General features: G+C 40.7%; 2 protein-coding genes across 4 annotated transcripts; both read left to right on the plus strand.

Moving 5' to 3' along the window:
• The first annotated feature begins 2,135 nt into the window (after window positions 1-2,135).
• LOC119477439 (probable G-protein coupled receptor 139) lies at window positions 2,136-5,011 on the plus strand. Its single transcript, XM_037751528.1, has 2 exons — window positions 2,136-3,224; window positions 3,948-5,011. Exons 1-2 carry the CDS (start codon window positions 3,134-3,136, stop codon window positions 5,009-5,011), a joined length of 1,155 nt encoding a protein of 384 aa, XP_037607456.1. The 5' UTR covers window positions 2,136-3,133.
• Window positions 4,563-14,161, plus strand: traf3ip2a (TRAF3 interacting protein 2a). Of its 3 annotated transcripts, none has more exons than XM_037751590.1 (11): window positions 4,563-5,776; window positions 6,771-6,940; window positions 7,359-7,404; window positions 7,508-8,011; window positions 9,719-9,869; window positions 9,995-10,170; window positions 10,966-11,054; window positions 11,138-11,206; window positions 11,301-11,405; window positions 12,379-12,453; window positions 13,749-14,161. In XM_037751590.1, the coding sequence occupies exons 3-11, from the start codon at window positions 7,389-7,391 to the stop codon at window positions 13,893-13,895; spliced, it is 1,332 nt and encodes a 443-aa protein (XP_037607518.1). In that variant the 5' UTR covers window positions 4,563-5,776; window positions 6,771-6,940; window positions 7,359-7,388; the 3' UTR covers window positions 13,896-14,161. The 3 variants fall into 3 exon arrangements, with proteins under 3 accessions (XP_037607518.1, XP_037607519.1, XP_037607520.1); XM_037751591.1 differs by having other exon boundaries at window positions 4,563-5,598; XM_037751592.1 differs by having other exon boundaries at window positions 4,566-5,776; window positions 9,722-9,869.
• The last annotated feature ends 9,864 nt before the right edge of the window (window positions 14,162-24,025 follow it).

Genomic DNA, 24,025 nt, shown 5'->3' on the forward strand with positions numbered 1-24,025 from the left:
TCTACTTAATGTTTAGGGCTAATTTGCATATGTTAGCATGCTAACATGCTAAACTAAGACGAAGCTTATATTACACATGCTAAACACTCAAATGTTAGCATATGTCATCGTGAGCATGTTAGCATGCCGACGTTTGCCTTTAGCTCAATGCACAGCAGTGGCTCACTACGGGATCACAGCACCGCTAGCATGGCTGTGGAGTCTTTGTCCACATGAGTACCTGAAACTAATATTTTAGGTTATAAACACACCATTTTATTAATTTCTTCAACTTCCAAGGTTCCCTTTGCAGCATCGCTAACATCTGGATATTTATCTGTGCTGTGTTAGCTTGACATTAGCCGAAGTCTGATACTCTTGAACAAATGGATTTTTGAAAATAGGCATTTTGTTGGTACCATTGGTTGATTAACTGGCTAAAATGTTGCCACTGGGCCTCTATTGACCCCTCTCCACCTCCACCACCCCCACCACCCATCTTACATAGTGCAACGTACACTCACCGGCCACTTTATTAGGCACACCTGTTCAATTACTTGTTAACACAAATAGCTAATCAGCCAATCACATGGCAGCAACTCAATGCATTTAGGCATCTAGAGGTGGTGAAGACGACTTGCTGAAGTTCAAACCGAGCATCAGAATGGGGAAGAAAGGGGATTTAAGTGACTTTGAACGTGTCATGGTTGTTGGTGCCAGACGGGCTGGTCTGAGTATTTTAAAAACTGCTGATCTACTGGGATTTTCACGCACAACCATCTCTAGGGTTTACAGAGAATGGTCCGAACAAGAGAAAATATCCAGTGAGCGGCAGTTGTGTGGACGGAAATGCCTTGTTGATGTCAGAGGTCAGAGGAGAATGGGCAGAGTGGTTCGAGATGATAGAAAGGCAACAGTTACTCAAATAACCACTCGTTACAACCAAGGTATGCAGAATACCATCTCTGAACGCACAACACGTCCAACCTTGAAGCAGACGGGCTACAGCAGCAGAAGACCACCCGGTACTAGCACCGGCCACTTTATTAGGTACACTTTGTACGACCAGGACCTGCGATTAGGCAACAAAACTACTTGGTTAGGTTTAGGAAAAAATCATGGTTTGGGTTAAATTAAGTATGTTTGTTACGTAAAATAAGTATGTTTTTTACATAACTTACATGCATGGCATTAGTTAAGAACACTGACATAAGTTACGTAACAAAAGTAAGGTAAAACAATGCAGCGTTTGCTTGGTTTCACACGGGACACAAACAGTCTCCTGGGTGAAAGTCCTGTGTTTGTTTGACCCATCCTTTCACCCAGACTTCCTCCTTACGCTGAATTTTTGTCGCTCTCTATACTACGTCACCTGACTTCCTGAGAGCCCTGTACGTCCTGGCTCATAAATATGTTGGTTGTGTAAGAATTACAGTGCCTTACTTTTCGGAAGTACAAACAGTTAGTAGTGTATGTACTTTATGGTCTCAAAGTAAATTTTTAGTCCCTATATTTTGACACCAGGAGTACAAAATTAGCTACATTAATAATGCCACATCCACCTTAAATTCCCTGATGAACTGGCAATTTAGATAAATAAATAAAAAAATACCAATACCAACTGACATGCAGTGAACCTGGGACTTTTGTGGTCCTTGGGGGTCAGGGACAGTTGCCTTCTTTGACCTGTCAGTATAGTAGATAAGTAGTCATCCACACTCTGCTGTAGCATCAATGTTTCCTTGCATGGGCAGAGATTCAGTCGAAGTACGACCACCCGTCCCAACAACTGGAAAATCTGGATTTGTCAATTGAGAATTTTAGCTTATGGATCATTTATTTGTCCTTTTGTAACACAAACCGTTCAGTGTTTTTTATTCCTCTAGAAATCTTTCTTTCATTCCTGTAACTTTGTCTTCAGTTGCCGATGTCCAGTGGAAACAGACACGCAAACATGCGTCCTTAGGAAACAATTGATTTTAAGATCAATAAGGTGACGTCTAGCCTGCTAGAAGCACTATTCAAACTGATGAGTGCATGAACTTTGGGACACAGATTTAGTAATGATTTTTACTATAACTTCAATTCAGAGAAATATAGCTCAGAAAGAATTGCGTTAATTCATAATTTAGTTTCATTTTGTGGGATCAGTTTATTTCCATCCTTGAGTATCTTACATAGGAAGAACTGAGCCTTCAGACCAGCTGTAGGTCAGGTGGTGGTGGTGATGGGACTCCCTCCTCCTGAAGCTTTATAGGAGCAGCTGCTGGAGCTGTCTCATCCGTCCCTCATCATATCATCGACAGTCTTGTCCTTGTGGAGACATAACCAGCTGGTATGCACCTCTGTGGAGGAAGACACCTTCATAGAACACAGCACGGAGGATCTATAGACACCAGGTATGTCTGATTTTATCCATTGTAATACTGACCACTGCTGATTTCACTCAGATGGAGATAATTGACCCGTATTAGTCCAGATTATTGATAATGTTCTATGAGAGGACAGAGAGACAGAGAGCTATAGGGATCAGGATAAGAGTGGATCACTGTACTGTTATCATATTACATGGCAGATATTTTCCACGCAGTTGGAGATTGAAAAAAAATCATTTTCCGGCAACCTCCGCTGTTTCCTTCTGGCCAGTGACTCCCAGGTGAGACTCACCCAAAGCAGACAGATCAACTTTCATCCAGCTGAAAGGTTCAGTTTAATTTTGGAGCTGAATCAAGTTCTTTTTGTTACTGTAACAAGTTCAAACATAGTTTAACAAAAAAAATCCTGAAAGTGATGCAAAGAAATAGGCTAAATACAAATATTTACAACCTAAAGTAAATGAAATAAGCTTAATTAATTCATGTTTCTAATATGTAATGGTATAATATATTTAATTTTCTCCCTGATTTCACATTTTAAAGTGCAACAGTTCATAAAACTTCAGTTTTAGTCTAGTTTTTAAATCATGCCAATTTCACCTAAATATCTCCAAGTAGTTAAATATAATAAAAGCTTTAACGCTCTAAAGAGTAAAAGCTCTAATCTGCAACGTAGCCTCCTCACCATTATATGTCTCCTGTACTCCTCCTCTATCTCTCTAATGGCTTTATTGCAGGTATTAGCTTGTGATCCATCGCCTGGCCTGGGTGAATGAACCATGGAGGGAGCCGGCGTCACTGTCTTCGGCACCGTCTTCATCACCGTTCAGAAGATCTACTACCCTCTCCTCTGCGTCATGGGGATTCCAGGTTTGTATCTTGTCATCCTGTTTGGTCTTTAGCTGTACGTGCTTGCGTCGGTTTTATCACTTTATGAGTTCATAGGTCACTAATAATGACATTATTATTGTTAATCAATCACTTTCAGCTCACTTTGTCCTTACAGGCAGTAATCAGCAATAGAGAGGCGAAGTCCCCATCACGAATGAATGCTAATGTTGCCTTGTGCTGGATGTTAAAGGTGCTATTGATAACACTGATAACATTCAGCCACTAGATGTCGCATTCTCCCCTCCCCGTTCCATTGACTTCACAACAAGTCATTGCCAGACACTTACCGTCAAATCTCAGCCATTTATCCGGGGGTTTTTTCACCCTAACTGACGACCCAGAGATTCCGAATTTGGACCCGCCAACATTTTTTAAATGATTAATTCGCAATCCTAATTTTTTTCAGGAAAAGCCATATTTTTATTCGACACCTTTCTAAAGGCTCTGTAGATATAATTTATATTTTTTTTGATATTCGTCTACATAAAAATGTTAGCAATAAGACTTTTAAAATAAGTAATTGTTTGCTGATAAGATAATCTGCTATAACAACTTTATGAGGTGATACTATGTCAGATGTTGTGTTTCATCTTCTTTTGTTGCTGTCAATGAATGAATTTATAAAATCATTGGTAATACCTTAAAGTACGACCAGACAGGCAAATGTATCCATCTGAGCTTTTGTGTTTTCTCGTCTTCCAGCCAACCTCTTCACGTTCTACATGATCTGCTTCCGTAAATGTGGGATGTCCGACACGGCCATCATTTACCTGAGCTGTCTGGCCATCGTGGACACCTTCTACCTGGTGTGGGTGATCCTTTTTGACCTGACCCTCACCTTCTGGCTACTGCAGCCCTTCTGGCACTCCAATCCCTGGTGTGGCATCCTGGGATTCCTGCAGTACGGATCGCTCTACAGCTCCTCCTGGATCGTGGTGGTGTTCACCATCGAGCGCTACCTCGTTCTCAGCAGCACGGCGGCCAAGCAGCACTTCTCCCAGCCCCGCGTCACTAAACTGACCTGCGTGGCTATCGTCCTGTTGTCTCACGTTGTCTCCGTGCCAATGGGCTGGATCAACATTGTCACACCTGCCAATATTACCGTGAACGGGGAGAATATGACGCTGCCCAGGTGTCGTTACCGCAATAAGGCCTACTCTACGGTTATGGTGTGGATAACTACCTTCCTCTCGGGGGGAATCCCCATCGTGTTGGTCATCATCTTCAACTACCTCATCGGGTACCATCTGTGCCGCGCCAGCAACCTCTTCACCAAAGAAGAGCGTCGCGTCATGCGTGGGAGGAGCACCAGGGGCATGTTGAGGAGGACCATCCTGCTGCTGGGCACCGTCTCCGTGACCTTCGTCGTCCTCAGCCTGCCCCGCTTTGTCACATACTGCATCCTGAGGACCCAGTACAACAACGAGAACTTCAACAGGAACGACTACCGCATCCCGATCAATGTGGCCGGAGACCTGTCCAACATGCTGCAGAACCTCAACTCCACCACCAACTTCCTGCTCTACTGCATGGTCAGCAGACGCTTCCGGCAGGAGCTGGTTCAGGTTGCTACTTGTAAGGCGAAGGCACGTGAGCTGGGCTCCATCCTCACCCACACCACCATGAAGGTTTTCTCAGTGGTAGATCATAAGGCCTCGCCGCCCAGTGACCCCGTGACTGTGGTGCTGACCAATCTAAAACTGACAGAGTATAAAGGACCTGGAAGAATGGACAGAGATCAGACTTTCAAAATAGTTATCCTTTGAGCATAAACGTTCATTCTTGACCTTCGAAATTGTAGTTTGACAAAGTAACCTTAACTAAAGGCCCGCTTACTATCTTTTTTCAGGGCTTTCAACCACATTATATAGTCCTCAACGGAGGTCACGTGATGGCAACCAAGCCATCCCCACATAGGCAGTGAACACGCAAGTAAGTGGACCTAGAGTTAAGGGAGCACACCTGAAACTTCAGCCACAGCTGATTTCAATAAGCCTGTTGGGCTGAACCAAGTGCCAGGGAAGAGAGAGGGGAGTGAGGTAGAGGAGTTTATTTGTTAAGTCGGCTTTCATTCGGTATTTATTCCATTTATCATGCATATTATTTAATCTGTATTATGTAATATTCATTTGTATGTTGTATATGTAAATATTAAGGATATATTGTACATTAAATTAAATTGATGGTGGGAGTGGGTATGTGCCTTTCATTGTTGGTATGGACCACAGGCCAGGTGGGAACAGCAGTGGTGTGTGTGTGAGAGAGAGGGGGAATCAGGTTGAGTGTCACCTCAAACCTGGAATCTGATACACATGTTACCCAGTTTTGTTGTCCATCTGCCTGCTACCCACTGGTGAGAGTTGTGTGATTTTTGTAACTTGTCTATAGTCACAAGTGAAAACCTGAGCTATGGAAAAATCCCTGCTGGTCTGTTGCTGCTCACTTTTCCACCACGCACGCTGTACACCTCAATCCTGCTGCTTTTAGTCCTGGTTTATTCATGGTTCCCAGACAATATACAGCACTTAAAGGTACTAAATTCAATATCCAGAGCATTAATATAGCAGCAAACAACTATTTACTATATAATGGTAAAGTGGATTAGACCTCATGTTGTCCTGAGCAGAGCATGAAGTCTCTGTCTGTGCTTTGTTTACATAGCCGGTCCGGCTGCGCGTGCCTTTTAGTGCATGTGAGTCCCTGTGTGTGCCCCACTGACTAGCTTATTGTCGCCACTCACTGCGCTCATATGGTGGTTAGGCTACCTGATAACGGCGTCCATACCCACGGCATTGTCCCATGAGCGCAACGCCCACACTATAATGTAATTTTAGTTGTATATTGTTTTTCTTCATATTTTTATAATATGTCTGAGGAAGATGTTGATATTCCTAACGGCCTCATCTTTCTCTTCCATCATTAAGCCTTTGCATTTCCTGCATTATGTTACCCACTTGCTAGCTTGCAAAATTGTTAGCCTCTGTGGCTTCTAGACGCCGACAGTAACGTTAATATTGCCGTTGCTTAGCAGCGGCGTTCTCACGACTTAACCACTTGAACGCCGAGTGTACACAACTTCCCATGTTGTAAACATGAGCTCACAAGTTTAATTTGGAGGCACCATAAGTTAGCATTATAATGTTAGCATAGAACGCTAACTACAACCTCACAGAACTGCTAGAATAAACTAATGAATGTGGATAAACTACTGTAACAATGGATGTGATCAAGTGACCATGACAAGTTATTCTCTGGTATGTAATTGTTGGTTCTGAGTCATCCAGATCCTTGAAAATGATTGCTCATCCAAAACTGCTGCAGAACATTCAATAGTATAATGATTTGTTCCAAATAAAATTTGAATACAATATGAGCAGTGCTGCTATTTATGTACATGTCAAGTCAGTTGTGTACTTTTTGGACTGATTTTAATGGTGTTGCTTGAGGACTTAACATGTCGTCTTTTCAAACTGTTGGATGAAAATGAGACTTGCCACCTTTCAACATTCCGATTAACCCTGACAGGACACAGAATACCTGCTTTACTGAAGAAACAACCAGGCCGTTGCAGTCTCCTGCCTTATTTGCATAAATGGGTCACGAGGCTTCCCTGCTTTACATAGTGGGAATATTTCCTGTTTGCCTCAGAACAGGTTTGTGCTGTGGCTGAGGAATTAGCAGATCTGAGAAAAGAGGTAGGTGTGGGAGTACGGTGGAGTTCTGCTTTATGTAAATTCATACGGGAAAAACACTGGAAACTTTTGAGATAGTTTTTATTAATCATTTAAGAAGGCATACCTGGCATACCTTTAGATCCGTGATTTTGACCTTTGTACTAGTTTGCAGCGACCGTGTTGCCTCTAAAGGCACATGTAGTGTTACACACCTATTGTAAAATGCTCCTCCTGACAGTTTATACTTGACCGTGTTCATTCTAATACTGTTCTATGCGGTAGTTGGTACTTCTTGGTAGAGACTTTAAAAGTGGACTTTGAATCTCTCAGTTGAAACTACACTTGTAAGGTGTGTCTGTGTAAGGTACTGTCTGTGTCTCTTTAAGTTGTTGTGCTCTATTACATTCCTGTAACGTTGTTTTCATTTTCACTTCACCAGAGGCAACAGACACCTTTTCTCCGAGACAAAATGGACTCTTTTAAAGGTATCAGACTCTCAGCAGTCACACATCTGTCTAACCTTTTCAAAAATGTCTGAGCGAAGTGCACTGTTCAATCCTGTTTTCCTGTTGTTGCTCTTGTTGTCAGGACCGTGCCCTCATCGGAGTGTTCCCGTCGAGGTAGATGAGAGCATGACGTCCTCCAGTCTGGACTTGGCCTGGCCTCCCTCTTGCAAACAGTGCAGTGGACATACGGAGACCAGCAGAACGCCACAGGAGCACAGCTACGAGCCAGCTGGGGGGGCGGCGAACAATGTGGACCAGTGGAGCCTCCCCGAGAGCACCCAGCACCAGCGTGAACCCAGAGCGGCCTGTCATCCTACCCCCGAACCTCGTTTCATGCCCGCTATGCCCTCGGGACTCATGAAACCCCTCCACCCTGCAGATGTTTGGCCTCATGGTTTCAGAGAGCAGGTGCCGCTGTATGAACAGGACCTCATGGATAACCACAGTAGAGGCTTCGCGGGCCCTTCGGACTGGCCCCAGGAACACTCTGTGGAGGAGGCAGAACACTTGGAACCCCCCCTCTCACTCAAGTCTGAAAGCTGTACCCACTATGGCCCATCGCAATACCCTGCAGCACGTATGCCCGGTCAGTGTCAGTGTTGCATTGTCATTAGGGTGGAACACCCACTTTTTCTTCTTCTCTACTTTCTCAATGCACAGCTGGTTCTGGCTGTTGTTACCTTCATGGTAAAGACCATAGACTGTATATAAAGATTATATACATATTATTATTTCACATTATTATATACAGTCTATGGTAAAGACACACAAAAATGACAGCAGGCAACAGTAAACCAAGATGACTCAGTCAATGGTTATCTTGTGTAGGCTATATGAGGACAGGTGGATGTTCATGGTGGGAGTTCGAGCATTCACATATTGTGAATTTCTATTTGGCCACCTCGCCTTCGGCAAAAAGTTCAGCCGTACCCGAGATTTGTCTCCAGTATCCGAGGCAGCTCCTTCCTTTAAAATCATTCTATTTAGCAAAAAAAAAGAGCTAGCTAGCTTTAAGATCGAATTGGTACAAATAACTGTTAATGTGACACTAAGCAATAAGTTAGCTATAGTTTGTCCCACTTTTTTCATCAAAGTCGCAAATACTGGTGAAATCAGTTAAGAATTTGACAAAATGTGAGTTAAATCATACTTATACCCGAATGCATAGCCACTGATTTGACTGACAGGAACAGGACAATAAAGTTACTGAGCCAAATAAAAAGAAGTCAGTAGCTACCGGGCGTTCCTGTTCTACGTAAACCAATGATCTACGTGGCTGCAATCAGAATCTGCTGTATTATTTACTAATCTATATCAAGTTTTGCTTGTTGTTGAATAGGTGGGTCACACTGTTTTAATGAGCTCTTCACCCCTAAAATAATTTCATTTGTGTGGGTTTCAATGGAGACTTTGAGTGTCCCTTGGCACTTATGCACTCATGCTCACGTTACCGCAGTTTCGCAAGTGTGTCGTAGAACTACGGTGGCCTTCAGGTAACATAAAAACGTGAAAGTTTTTCTCTAGAGCCAGTGTTTGGTTTCTCCACGCTGCATCCCGGACGAGCCCCCATTTGTTACAACCCAGCTCAAAGGTTGCAACAAAAAGGGGAGACCAGACGAGTTTTAAAATAGTAAAAGGCCCTTTTAATATGACACGTTAAGGAGAACTTTCAAATGGTTTTATGTTCTCAACAATGTTTTTTTCCCTTGGGTCAACATGTAGAATTCACCCACCTACAGCTTACAACCTACTGATGTTAAGCGTCTTGAAATCTACAATCTGAAATTTGTGGACAGACAGTTTTCTTGACTTTAACATGGATACCTCCACGGAAACTGAATGGATTTTTACCATTCAAACTGCATTTGAAACGTCCATTTCCCTTCGTTCTTTTGCAATTTGAACTGTGAAGATGGAGCTTACTACTCTCTCACAATGAGGACGCTAGTAACATACGGATGACCCCTTTATATAATAGCCAGCGTCATTAGTAGTAGGTTAGAATTAGTCATTTTATGATATAATTATATGTTTTACAGATACTGATTATTATTGAATAATAATGGCCTTCAGGAACCTAAATCTGCTATTCAGATCACTGTGTTCCAAAAGTAGGACAAATGATGCTGCCGTGCACAGATCCAGTCATCACTACATCTGTGATGGATTTAGTTTAAAAGTTGCCTCCCCAACCCTGTTAGGTATCATCTGGCTGCTGCTCATTGTGTTTCTGTTGAGTCTGCATGACCTCATTACTGCTGGGGTTTTTTTTCTACTCCTCCATATCTCTCAGCAGGCCCCAATATAATGCAGGGGAGTCGTCTCAGACAGTGTGCGTGCTGCCCTCCAGCAAATCTGCCCCGTCACCATAATAACTATTATCCTTATAAGCGTGATTACCCAGCGGATCCATGCGAGGAGCCTCAACGCCACCAACAGTCGTGGTATGAGAACGATTCCTGTCCCGTGTGTCATTGTGATCTTATATTTTCAACACTGATTCATATAATTCTTCGCAGATGGCATGCATGAATTCTCAGCTTGTTTCTGATTATTTTCCCCTTCACAGGAATCCCCCCCATAATAGGCTGCAACTTAAAGATGCTCCCCATGGATCTGTGCCTCACTGTGTGGCCCCTCCTAGAGATGTGATGCATGAGGTCAGCGTGGATCGCTCATTCCAGGCTGGTCCAGGGCCAGCCACAAGGGAGATCAGGAGGACCATCAGCTTATCTGAGGAGTATAGTAAGTCACATCCATGTGTCTGCATGAAAGTATGCAAAGCTACAAGCCAAGTATACTGTACCTTTCTGTAGGCCGGTAAGGCAAGAATACTTAATTATACTTTTCTTAAGTACTGTATATCTCGATCAAAAGATGAAGTACAAGTAGGCCTATAAGCCAAGTATACTTTTATGTATACTTGTCAGTACAAGCCAAGTATACTCAGACTTTTTTGTATACTTGTCAGTATAAGCCAAACTATAGTTAGACTTTTCTGTGTACTTGTCAGTATAAGCCAAGTATACTTAGACTTTTCCGTATACTTGTCAGTATAAGCCAAGTATACTTAGACTTTTCTGTATACTTGCAATTATGAGCCAAGTGTACTTAGACTTTTCTGTAGACTTGAAATGTCTACAGAAATGTCTAAGTATACTTGGCTTATACTTAGACATTTCTGTATACTTGTCAGTACAAGCCAAGTATACTTAGACTTTTTTGTATAATTATCAGTAAAAGCCAAGTTTACTTAGACATTCCTGTATACTTATCAGTATAAGCCAAATATACTTAGACTTTTCGGTATACTTGTCAGTATGAGCCAAATTTATTTAAGTATACTTTTGTTAAGTATATCTCTGATAAGTACATAAAAAGTAAACTGAAAGTATGCTCTCTTATTTTAAGTTTTATACTAATAATAGCACACTTGAATAAACTTATTTTCGGTAAGGGTGTGCACGCAACGTTCTTTTCCTGATCCTAAAGAATGTAATAGATACAGATGAGGATGTTTCACCAACCTTTTGTTGACAGGGAGCGTTTTCATCACATATTCACTGGACACAGCCAGAGAAATCCTTCCTTTCACCAAATTTCTGACCGATCAGGGGTTCAAGCCAGCAGTAAGTCGTGTCGAGTCTCCATCACCTTTGATTCTCAGTGACTCTCCATACAAACACTCACACTCCTGCCTGTCTCCTGACAGATTGACATCTTTGATAATCCACTCCGAAGAATGGGCATCACCAAATGGATGGACAGCTTCTTGAATAATGTAAGTACGACTATTGAGTCTGAGCAGAGAATGAATCCCGTTTGTAATGTAGTCTTCTGCAGAAACTGACAATGAGATCAATGTCATGTTACAGAAGTCGGTGCTCATCATCGTGGTCATCAGCCCCAAGTACAAGGAGGACGTGGAGGGAGACGGAGACGACGACCACGGCCTGCACACCAAGTACATCCACAACCAGGTGAGAACTCACACAGCTGTCAACAACTGTGTGAAATATCACCCTCTGGTGGCAAGCTGATGACTTTACATGCCCTCCTCCCACAAGCCAATAGAGACAAGAGAATCAAGGCTTGTGGTCACAGGTTAGAGAACAGACAAATTTCAACTCCCTTGCTCACATTTGAATGCCGTTGTAAAAAATAAGACATTGTCGTATGAACCTGAAGTGCCTGCCCAAACTAAATGGTTGTCATGCGACCTGTGACAACAATCTTGAACTTTGTCCAGCGATATATCTGTCAATTGTACAGTTAATAAAAAGAGAAATGCGCCGATGGAAAGCTGAAAATCTTGGTGGTGTGGTGTATATGATTGTCATTGTATCATGAAGGCAAGGGGATGATGTTTGTCCCTGAAGTGACCATGATCATTTTTTATTTGGTTTTTGTGTTTCGAGCACCCTTAAAAAAATGAAGAGGAAAAAAAAAACATGTCTGTGAACTTCTGACATCTGATCTAATCAGCTTGAACACACCAAAACAATTATGCGATTTGAAACATACCCAATGTTTGCAAAGTTTTCCAATTTCGGGTATGTTTTGCATTTTAAATAGAAGTGTTTTCTTTATGATTGCAAGAGATTTCATTCTTGAATGTGTGTGTCTAATGTAAGAAACGGTGTGTAGTGTTTTGCAAGAAGTGTTTTGCAGAATTGCAAACTAAATGCAAAGCAAACTAAGTGCAAACTAAGTGCAAAACATGTGTTTGTACTTTTGGTACTTTTGGTTGTAAACTGGATTTATATCAAATGTGATGTGTGCCATATGTGCCTTTATTGGAAAAAAAACGAAAACTTCCTTATAAAACATATTGGTCAAGCTCGCCCTCAGCACTGGGAGCGAAAAAGTCTCGGTGCCGGCCGTGCTTGTGTAAGTTTATGGAGGACCTCCTACAGTATAAGCAATGATTCTCATGTGTTCCTGTTGGTACAGATCCAAAATGAGTTCATCCAACAAGGCTGCCGCAACTTCAGACTGATACCTGTGTTGTTTCCTAATGCAACCAAGGTAAGAACCAGCAATACACAGCAAACACACTGAAGGGTCGCTTCACCCAAATCACAAAAAGAAAGAGGAAAAAAACAAGATTCTGGACACTAAAGAGTCAGCTCCCAGAGCTTTCAACCACATCCCACAGTCTTCACTCAGCACCCTTCAGTGAATGAAGACCACATGAGATAACTGAGAAAACATGTTTTTGTGATTTGGGGTGAAATGATTTCCAATCAGCCACCACTAACCAGTACAGTAACTGGTATTACTGTAACTCAGTCTGGGCGAGTACTCATCCCACTAAACTCATCCCTATTCTTCTTCTTCAGAAACAAGTATTAATCATTCTTCTAAACCTTGGTTTTTCCAGTCCGGCATCCTCAGTGTTTATCAAGTTAGCCAACTTCAGATCGCTTTATTTGTGTCCAGCTCTTTGAACAAGACCCTTCCCTCATATTTCCATGAACTGTATTCCTTTAATCAATAATTCCACAATTATTTGATTCGAAATCACTCAAAACTAAGACCTCCTATGTGTCGAACATACTGTATCGAGGTTCAGTGATATGGAACGCTCTGCCATCTCATGTTTTAAGGTTGGCACCAGAACAATTTAGGAAAGCCGTTAAAGGTTTGTTTTTATCTCCCCAATGTTTTCCTTATGGATTATCTCAGTAAATTGCTTACTAGTAATGAGTTTTTACTGATGATGTTACAGTGTGAATCTTAATTCCATTTAACTTTGTCTTTGGAATGTATATGGATGTTTACTAGTGTGTGTAATCTTATCTTTTTATTTTTATTTCTCTCTTCTCTCTCTCTTTACCATCCTTTTTAATAATTTAGTCCGTTTTTAAAATTGATTAAGGTATGCACTGGAGAGTGCCCTGATCGAGCCCCACAGAGGGTTTTTTGCACCTCTCCATCAGATTTGTTATTGTTTATGTAATCTCTACTTGTACCCTTTTTATATGTGGAGACAAATGAAATCTAAAATCTAACCAAGGCTACAGGTTAAAATAGGCCTTTTTTCACAGCCGACATTTTGACGTGTGACAAGGTCTTGGTGTGGTCTATGCACTGTCACACTGTCATGGCTTACTGGGACACCTGAATAGAACATGGCATATTGATGGCATATAGTAGCTATAGGCTATGGCTAGTTGTTGGATGCCAGTTATCATTGTTGTATCTTGGTTAAAATGAATAAGCTGCTCATATCTTACTTTAGGACCTACCCCTTTAGCTGTAGCACTGACCCGTGGTGCTGTCTGTCTGTCTGTCTGTCTGTCTGTCTGTCTGTGTCACAGAGACATGTCCCCACCTGGCTCCTGAGCACCAGGATCTACCAATGGCCCCGGGACATGCAGGACCTGCTGCTGCGCCTGCTCAGGGAGGAGCGCTACATCATCCCCCAGCGGGGGGGCGACCTCACCCTCACGGTCCGGCCCCTCTGAGAACAACTGACGTGGACAGACGAGAAAAGAAAAAGTTGATTTTGTCAAAGCGTCAGCATGCTGTAGGTATGACTTTGTTTCACATGATGAGGACTGTTAATGCTGCAGCACATCTGCTGTAAAGAGTTTTCCTTTTGTTGCTTGTTTTCTGATGCAGCTATGCTGTTTGTTCTGTTGATTTTAGGGCAAATAAAATAGTTAATCGCAATTAATCACAAATTAATCACACATCTTTTATCTGTTTATCAAAATGTACCATAAAGGGAGATTTGTCAAGTATTTAATACTCTTATCAACATGGGAGTGGGCAAATATGCTGCTTTATGCAAATGTATGTAAATATGAGCTAAAAGAGGCTTAAAGGTCCCATATTATAAAAAAGTGAGATTTTCATGTGTTTTTATTATAAAGCAGGCTTAACTCCTATATAAATACTGTGAAAGTATCGAAACACTCAATCCACAGGGAAATACACACCGCCCGTATTCAGAAACTCTGCATTTGAAACTAGCTGTCAGGATTTTCTGCCCATTCGTGATGTCACAAATATACAATTTTAAATGTAAACATTCTAAATGTGTCCCAGTTTATTCCTGTTGCAGTGTATGTGAATGTCATCAGCTGACAAGAAGTACACATGGACCCAAACTGTTGCCTAGCAACGCAATTTTGTTGCAATTCCGTCAAAATGCGCTAAAACGGAGTGTTTCAGACAGAGGGTAAATACAGGTATATTCAGTCCAACAGTATGAGGAAAATAACGTTTTTTTTAGCATTACAGCATGTAAACATGCTCTAGTAGAAACACAAAATACAAGTATGAATCTGATAATGAGCACAATATGGGACCTTTAAAGCTTCATAGAGCTGAGAGAAGCTGCAGTGTCAGGTGATAATTCTCTGTTTGTTTGTCACTAGAGACAAACATTCCACACAGTCATTTAACCCATTGTTAATATGAATATATATATATATCACCATGAAACGTCCCCAGTTGATTACTGCCATTTAGACAATTATTTTTTGTATAACAAGTTTTTCTGAAATGTTATGTTTAAATATGGAAATGAGGCAAAGTCTTATTAAATGTGCTATAAATTTCCAGAAGACAAATGTGAACATTGGATAAAGTCAAAGGTTTTTACAGAGGAAATGTTGGATTTCTCTTTTATCACTCCATAATCCAGAAAATACTGTTAACAGCCATAAAAAAAATCATTTTTAGGAATAAAATGATGTATAAATATAAAAGGCTGTGAATGATAAATGAACAAACCCCTCTGTACAAATGTTCAGAATATAGATAGGAATGAAACTGGAGAGTTTGTGTTACTGAAGTGGAGATTTCTGGCTCAGAGTCTGAGGAAAAGCTCATTTTGAGAAAATGGCATTGAAAGATATGGATTGTAAAATTCCATACATTTTGCACTACAAGTGAATAGGGTACCCAAGGGTAGGGTACTCACATTAAGACAATTATTTTTTGTATTACAAGTTTTTCTGAAATGTTATGTTTAAATATGCAAATAAGGCATTATCTAATACTAACTCTTGGTGAATTTAGGAGAAATCTACAGATGCAAATAGACAAAGTAGTAAAATAAACACATAAATGTGAATTTTTGGTTGTTTTCTTTCCACTAGTATGGAAGCACTGAAGAAACAATGTTTTTGCCTGTAGTGTCTCCTCATAAAGAGAAACATCTTTAATTACAGCAATCAAGAAATATTAACTGTAAATGTTAAATCTGAAGACAATTGTAAAAATGGAATATGATAGGCAGACACGTTGGTAAATGGGATTTTGAAATACAACATCCTAAAGCTTTTTGTAATTTGCAATTCCACTTTAATTTTTTAAACCTTTCTTACGGACAGATTTAATTATCATCTTAATGTTTTTATTATTTAAATGGAGCTTATTAATGCATCATTTGAATGATCATTTTTTTTATTAAATTAAAATGAAAATAAATTAAATTAAAATGAAAATAAATTAAATTAAAATTTAAATAAATTAAATTAAAATTCATGAAATAATCAATCTATAATAGCTTTTTTAAATCAAGCAATTTATGAATAGATCATAATGAACCCTATAATTATTCCAGTATTTTCCAGTGTATTTCTTGGTAGAGCCGATGATCAACCAGCAGGTGGCAGCACAGCCCCAAATAACGACTCCCAGCCTGGGTTACTTCTTCATGGCAATAGCTCTAATTTCCATTCAATATTACATTATGTTATTGATATTTTGTTTTCATGTTACTTTGGAATAAATGTCATTGTCTTAACTAACTGGTGAGGATGTATTTTCGTTTTGACTGTGGTTAGTTTAATAAGTTTAAGTTATAAAAAAGGAGTTCACGAAGGTCATGAGAGCAACATTTCCAAAAGGGACCTGTAGACGGGGACAGTAAACATCCATATGTTGAACATTATAACTTCCTAGTAGTGTGGAACGCCTCCAACTGCTATCTTTCACCCTGAACTTTATCATGTGTGCATCAGTGTGCACAGACTAGTTCAACCCTGTCAGTCTGTTTACCGAACCTGACAAAAAACAAATGATTTGTTCACATCAGAGTGCATGAGGGGATCTCTGGTGATGTCCAGGCTTTTATCAGCTCCTGCAAGAGGGTGCTGTGTGTAAACACCGCTGCTGCCAGAACCAATAAATCCACTGTTTGTTATTGTTCCAGGACTTGCGTGCCACTTGACTCGGCCTTATCTGGTGAGGCCAAAGCAACCAGACACCGATATTCCCCCCAAAAAGGCCTGGATCCCTTATCCATCGGCCCTGCTGCTTGTAAAACGCTGTACGCTTCTTCCCAATACTTCAAACCTCATTTTATGATTTTTTGTCTTTTTCGACATGTACAGTATATCCACGACAACAAGCATCCGTTCGACTTAAGTGGCCTTTGGGGATCAAAACAACCTTAAATCATGTTATTTTTCCTATTTACATTTGACATCCAGCGTGGATGGAACACACTGACACTGGCAGTATCAGTAAAGATGGTCAGTCTTTACAGGTCGGCCTGCAGTGCGAATATGGGGGATTCTTTTATGTACCCCACAAACAGACATCAGCTGTGTGTCGACACCAGACCCAAACAGCATTCACTGGGAAGAGGTCAAAGGTCATTGACCAGGAGTCAGTGGAGGACGCCACAGACCTCTTTGAACAGAGACGTGTTACCGTGTACGACCCACTGTTATCACATGACCAGCAAGTTCCACATTTTGATCATGTAAAGACATCTGAGCCATTCTTATGATCTTATGACAACTATACAAACTCTACTGGGTAAGGATATACAGTGAGATGCGGTTGGAAGCTTAAAAAAAATGCCAATAAGTGGAACTTGAGTTAGGATTTTTGGTAAAACTACTAGATTATGCTGAATACGCTGGGAGTTTGTGTTAGTGGTTCTACCTACCTCTACCAGTTTTGACTGACATGGGGTTAGCTTGATGATGTTTGAATCATCTGGTTCTGAAAAGTGAAGCCAATGCTGAAGTGCCTTAAACTGTCGTTCTTTCTAACAGCCAGCAGGGGGCGACTCCTCTGGTTGCAAAAAGAAGTCAGATTGTATAGAAGTCTATGAGAAAATGACCCACCCTTAGCAACGGCCCAAAATGCCGACCTTGAGGCTTCAAAATCGTAGACCACAAACTAATGGGGTACATCACGGTGGCTACGTCCATTTCTTATATACAGTCTATGGTCTGAATTTTTTTTTTGGGGTGATTTTTTCCTTCAAGCCACACTGCTTTCCTGGTTTAAGTTCACCTCCATCATTATCACTGAGAGGAACACAGAGAAATATCACTTTCACCATCACAGTTTGAGGCTCTGCTCCCACCGAGGACATCCATACAACAAATGTCTGCACTCAGTGTACTGTAAAGCACTTTAGACCAAACACTGCATTAAATATAGCGTATGTAATATTTCTGAATTAGTTTGATGTTAAATGTGTCCCTCGTACGCGCTCGTATAGGCCTCGGGCGTGCCGCTGGCAGACGTAAGCAGATGCCTGCTGATTGGTTCATTAAGAGGGCCAGGCTCTCAGTCAAGGTCAGCAGCCACTCCAGCAGACAGAGGTTCCCTCTCCATCTAGATGGAAATGCTAATGAAACATTTTTCATCCCCGACTGCCATGTCCCCGGCATGAACCGGACCGAACCAGCTGTCTGGAGAGGGTTATGGCTCTCTCAGTGGAGAGGAGAAAGCAGTGAGCTCAGCACATCCTGACATGTATGGGCCATTACAGGAGTCTGAGTGGAATACTGAACAGCCCCAGGACGTCCTCACACACACTGCTGGTAAAGCACCTATGGGTGGTCTGCTGGAGTCGCAGAGAAAAAGTGTGATTGAGAGGGTCTTAATTATTGAAAAAACTAAAGTTATCACTGATAAAGCCTTTAATTTATATATGTGACTTTACAGTGATAGTTCGGGTGTTTTGAAGTGTGGTTGTATGAGGTACTTATTCATAGTAAGTGCATTACTTACAGTACAATAAATTGTACAATAATCCAACTGTGCCATACGCTGTCATTAATACTGTATTTATACTGTACATTTCAAGAAATATTCTTATTTAAATTCTTAACTATACTATTCTTGCATTTATATTTAACACACTTAATAGCTCCCTCTTCTCTACATTTTGTATTTAATTATTTACACTGTGGTTATATATTGTGTTGTGTGTTATGTGTTTGATGCACATATTTGTACATATTTAATACATTTCTAATTTCTTATTTTTATTTTTATTATTTATATTCTCTACATATATTGTAGCATTATGTACTATCTGGCTGGCAATCAATTGAAATATTTAATCACAGTTAATCACAAATAATCACATTTCTTTATCTGTTCAAAATGTACCTTAAAGGCAGATTTGTCACGTATTTAATACTCTTATCAACCTGGGAGTGGGCAAATATGCTGCTTTATGCAAATATATGTATATATTTATTATTGGAAATCAATTAACAACACAAAACAATTACAAATATTGTCCAGAAACTGCATTGAGCATAAAAAATATGCTCAAATCATAACATGGCAAACTGCAGCCCAACAGGCAACAACAGCTGTCAGTGTGTCAGTGTGCTGACTTGACTATGACTTGCCCCAAACTGCATGTGATTATCATAAAGTGGGCATGTGTGTAAAGGGGAGACTCGTGGGTACCCATAGAACCCATTTACATTCACATATCTTGAGGTCAGGGGTCAAGGGAACCCATTTGAAAATGGCCATGACAGTTTTTCCTCGCTAAAATGTAGCGCAAATTTGAAGAGTTATTTATCTTCACTCTGGTTTTATTTCTGATTCTGATTCTGATAGATGACGGTCGGCGTGCCCCCAGCATCGAGAAACAGACACACTGAAAGTAGCGTAGTACCAACACACTTCAACGGATATACTTTTTTTTAGGGGAGCCTTTCTTTTAGGTGTCTAAAATCCGTTTTGCTGCTGCCCCCATCCAAAGCAGTACATTGCTTTGCTACCGTGCTGGTACTCCTGTCTGCTTATCCAAGCTGGGGGCGTGCCGGCCGTCATCTCTAATAATTGGTCAAATTAACTGGATTCAGTTCAGATTCAGAGTCAATTTGATAAATTGTAGGCTACTTCTGACACTTTAAGCGGTCACTATATCTGACAGTAGTGCATGAGACAGGTAATCTGAAAAAAAAATCATGTACCTCTGTGTCCTCCGGTGTCCTCCGGTGTGCTCCGTTGCTCTTACTGTCATCTGCAAGATTTCACAGACAGAGGAAAACAGAACACTTGAATTACAATATACTGACAGGTTATTATGGAATATTTGCCCAATGATACCAAAAACATTCTGCCTACTGCAGCTTTAATGTGGCAGTAGGCAGTACATTTTTGGCATCATTGCTGGACAGCAGACCTCAGATCAGCTCTGACTGCTTGTTTTCTTCCGGTATGTGAAATCTTGCAGATGCCGTTAGGAGCACCGGAGGAAACAGAGGCACATGATTTTTTTTTATGTACTACTGTAAGGATATAGTGACCGTTTTATAAAAATAACTTTTTTTAATCATATTTGCTCCAATCTCGCCTACTTCAGCTTTAACTGTTAAATCATATTTTTTCTGCAACTTAATTTCCCTTTACAATGGTCTAAATGTTGTTTCGATGCCTATTGTTTGGCCTAAAAACAGTATCATGTCCTCAGTGGTAGCTACGAGCCTGAAGAAGATCTACAGTATGAGACTGTGTTTAACTGTCTGCAATATTAATGCTTGTGCTTAAGCTCCTTTAAAGCTGCCTTCGTGAAAAATCACTATCGCCCTAGTTAATAATAAATATATGTATTTTATGGTAATTTTATCATTTTATATCGATGCTATATTCCCATATAAACTCACAGTGTATCTGTGATTTGGCCGAAAATATTTGTGTATCATTTCTTTATGGATTTGATGTGTCCTTGTGTGATATATCCTTTTTGTTAGATGTTCTCTGGAATAGCTTCTTTTTTTTTTTTTATTCTTTCCCCAATCACAGGAAACCCATCAGCCAATGAGAAGCGTGTTCCTCCCCAGTGGGGACAGCTCTCTCTGATCTGATCCCTGTTTTCATGCTGCAGTGGCAAATGAGGTGAAATGTCATCAAGCTTTAAAAGTTCCACGACGCTGCTTCCTGTTTCTCTGTTGAAGAGCATTTTAGCTACAAAATAAATGTCACCAAGGCCGTCAGTTTGAAGAATGCTTGCTGCAGTGTTGCTTAATGTTCAGAATAATAATGAAAATATAGAACATGGTGTTTTCATCCCTTTGTTTCTTTCATTATTTATGATCTAAAAGTACTTTTCCCACCAGGCCTGAAGTGCAATCTAAGGGGTCAGGCTCAGTATCATGTTACACAAATAGTGAGTTATGAGCCTAAGCTTCCTGTGCAGGGTTAAATAAATATATATCATAAAGATCAGATCAATAACTAGGCTCTCAGTGTGGTTTAATGACACTAAGGGGAGTGTCTGACCTGCTCTGACTCCTTTTCCATGATGATACCTGCTCACATATGAGCTGTGTGTTGTTCATACTTCATGATTTCACACTCAAATACAAGCGGCATGAACATGTTAGGATCTCTCATTTGTCATTTGCTAACACACACAATATCCTAATATCAATACATTTGCAGGCTTTTCATTTTGAAAATATGCTCACCAAAATTTTTTTTTTTACCCTAAAAAATTTTCCTTAGCTTTCTTCTGCGTCTGCAGTCAACAGTTCTTGTATTTGAGGATTCATAGAGGATGGTTTAAAATGCTCTCTTGGTGTATTATGGTGGAAAAGGAGATTGACTTTGGCTTCAGAAATTTCCAATTATCCCCTGCATAGAGGAAGAAATATGGCCTAAACCATTTAGGAGTGGAAACGGGCTTTACTGAATTTAACTGCTGATTTTCAATTTCAATGCACACATTTACAGTTTGCACATTCTACAAACAATTAAGGGTGCATTCAAGACTCCTCTCACCCTAATAACCATTTGTTAACCTCTTTCTTATACAACACTGAAAAGTAGATCTAGGACAGCCATTTTCCAGGGGTCAATCATGTCTCTTAACTCCAAAATGACCAGTGTGCATTATTCATGTCCACAAAACACTGTGATGGTACGATGGTATTCTGTACATCATAGCTGGTTTGCGATGCTGATAGCATCCCCATGGTTATGCTTGCTTTATTTATTTATTCATCATCTTATGCATAATGGGTTTATTGTTGACTACGGACATTTTATGTTCTTACTACTTGTTTAATGTCTTAGTGTAGATGTGATGCCCTGAGATTTTTTTATGTGTGCTCACCAAAACAAATTCTTATCAACTATGTTGAAATAAAGCATTGAATCCAGGGTCGGCTTAAGGCCATATAGGCGGTCGCCATAGGGCACCACCTTCTGGGGGTGCATTTTCTGCACTGAGGTAACAAATAAACAAAGAAATAAAGAAATACATTTTTCACCCCGTAACTCTCGTTGTAGTGAAACTGACTAAACACTTTTAAGCCAACAATATCAGGGACCAATTGATTATTTATATTATCATAAATACAGTTATTTATAAAAGAAAAATAATAATAATAATTTTTGCCTTAAAACCATTGTGGTGTCTGATGTGTGTTGCAGTTTACGGGGCGAGGGTTAGGGTTCTGGGGGGTTGAATCATAACCCCAACCCTAGAGCGGCGAAATCCCATATAGGCGGAAGTCGGATTTCGGTACCAAAAAAAGTAGATCCGACTAGAGCCAGCCATGATTGAATCTTTATTCTTGGGTCTACTTCCCGACTTCAGCCTGTCTTATCACCGAGTCCCGGGACCCTCACTAACACTCTCAATAACATTACATTATACATTAACCCAGATCTTTATTGCACATATTCTTTATATTCTTAATACAGTGAACATTTGCACATTCCTGGTCACTATTTTGCACATTCCGTCCTCTAAATTTTAAACACTGCACAGTTCTTTTCATTAAAAATAAATATATTTCACATAAATATTTGTGTGAATTTCTATTTTATATCTAGGATCCTTGGCAGGGAATACTTGTTTTCTCTTATTGTCACCAAAATACCAGTGCAAATTCCTTGTATGTGAATTGTGAAAACCTACAACCTGTTTGTGATTCTGAATCAATATCTCAGTGAGAATACTGTTCAGATGTGTATGCTTTTATTTTGAAATACCAGACAGGATGAATCCGGATATCACTGGTTAACTCATGTAGTTTTTGACACCGTCGGTAGCAGACTGATGTGTGTGTGAGTAATACACCAAAAAACTGTGTTTAATCAACCCTACCATTCTAGCAAATGTCGAAGGACGACGTCCAAGACGAACATGAACCTGAACGAAATGTAAATAAACGTCTGCGCAGTAACGGTAGCCGTTGTTAGCCGTTAGCCGGCTAGGCAGCGGATAAAAACAGCGATGCCTCCCAATCTATAAATGCCAGCCTTATATAAACAAATGTGCCAGATGTGAGTCTACCAAAATAAAACGGTAATTTTCAGTGAGCTGCTTTGTGTGACTGCGCTGGTGCCGCTTCAACAGTGCTTTTATTCTGAAAAACTGTAGTCGGAAGTACTCCTTGTGCATTTCCACCAGCTTTACCTCCTCATAGAGGTTAGTTTAGATAGTGATGGGAATTCCGGCTCTTTTTAGTGAGCCAGATCATTTGGCTCAGCTCACCAAGAAGAGCCGTCTCTTTCGGCTCCCAAACGGCTCTTTGTTTTAGCACTTCTGCCTTTTATAATTCAGCCAAATTTAGCGCTGTTTTGACCTATTATTAGTATGTGCGCACATATATCACTTAAATTATTTAATATGATTATGCTAAACCCTATAATTTCCTGAATACCATAACTTTACATGCTGCTTCGTTTCCGACTGTCACTCATCTTTTCTGCTATTCGCGCACCGCACTCCTCTCTCTTTCTCTCCTACTCTACCTCCTGCTCTGTACCTGTAGACCGCGCGGAGAAGATCGTCCTATCATTCTGCCTTGAATTAAGTAAAGAAAAAAAAAAAAAAACCGTCTCTCGGAGAGGAGCTGGCTCTTATGGTACGTGTCCACAGGGGCGTTTTTTATCGTGAGGGGACGCGACGCTTCCCAGCACTGGACGCTTGGTGGGCTGTCACTAGACACAGGCTGTCCCCACCTGATTGGACGAATGCTTTCCCTCCGTGGGCTGCTGCTCCCAGCTTTCAAACCGGAAACAGTATGGAGGCTCGTTTGGAAACTTTCTTCTCTTATTTCACGAAAATAGTTCACCGAAATGTGTTTCTGGAAACATTTGAGGCGAGAAATAAGCCATGCAGTTGCTGAATCTGTCTTTATTTTGGATCGACAACGTTTATTTGTTCGAGAGGCGGCGAGTCGTTTCGAGAGGCGGCGAGTCGTTTCGGACGCCCGTGATTTGCATAAAGTAGACTAGCCCTCAACTTTATGCAAATGAGGAGTGGGCGTTGTGACGCTCCGTTTCTCGAATCGCGACGCCACGCTACCAGAATGCATGCGTGGCTGCTTACATAAACAATGAATGGGGAGCGTGG

The sequence above is a fragment of the Sebastes umbrosus genome, chromosome 18 (assembly GCF_015220745.1).
Source record: "Sebastes umbrosus isolate fSebUmb1 chromosome 18, fSebUmb1.pri, whole genome shotgun sequence".
NCBI classification, from domain to species: Eukaryota; Metazoa; Chordata; class Actinopteri; order Perciformes; family Sebastidae; genus Sebastes; species Sebastes umbrosus.

Excerpts from the sequence above, each read along its gene's own strand:
- traf3ip2a (XM_037751590.1), top strand. Across the intron at positions 9,870-9,994 it reads CAACGCCACCAACAGTCGTG|GAATCCCCCCCATAATAGGC; the intron begins GTATGAGAACGA and ends TCCCCTTCACAG. Across the intron at positions 11,055-11,137 it reads ATCAGGGGTTCAAGCCAGCA|ATTGACATCTTTGATAATCC; the intron begins GTAAGTCGTGTC and ends GTCTCCTGACAG.
- LOC119477439 (XM_037751528.1), top strand. The coding sequence starts at position 3,134 with ATGGAGGGAGCCGGCGTCACTGTCTTCGGCACCGTCTTCATCACCGTT. Across the intron at positions 3,225-3,947 it reads CTGCGTCATGGGGATTCCAG|CCAACCTCTTCACGTTCTAC; the intron begins GTTTGTATCTTG and ends CTCGTCTTCCAG.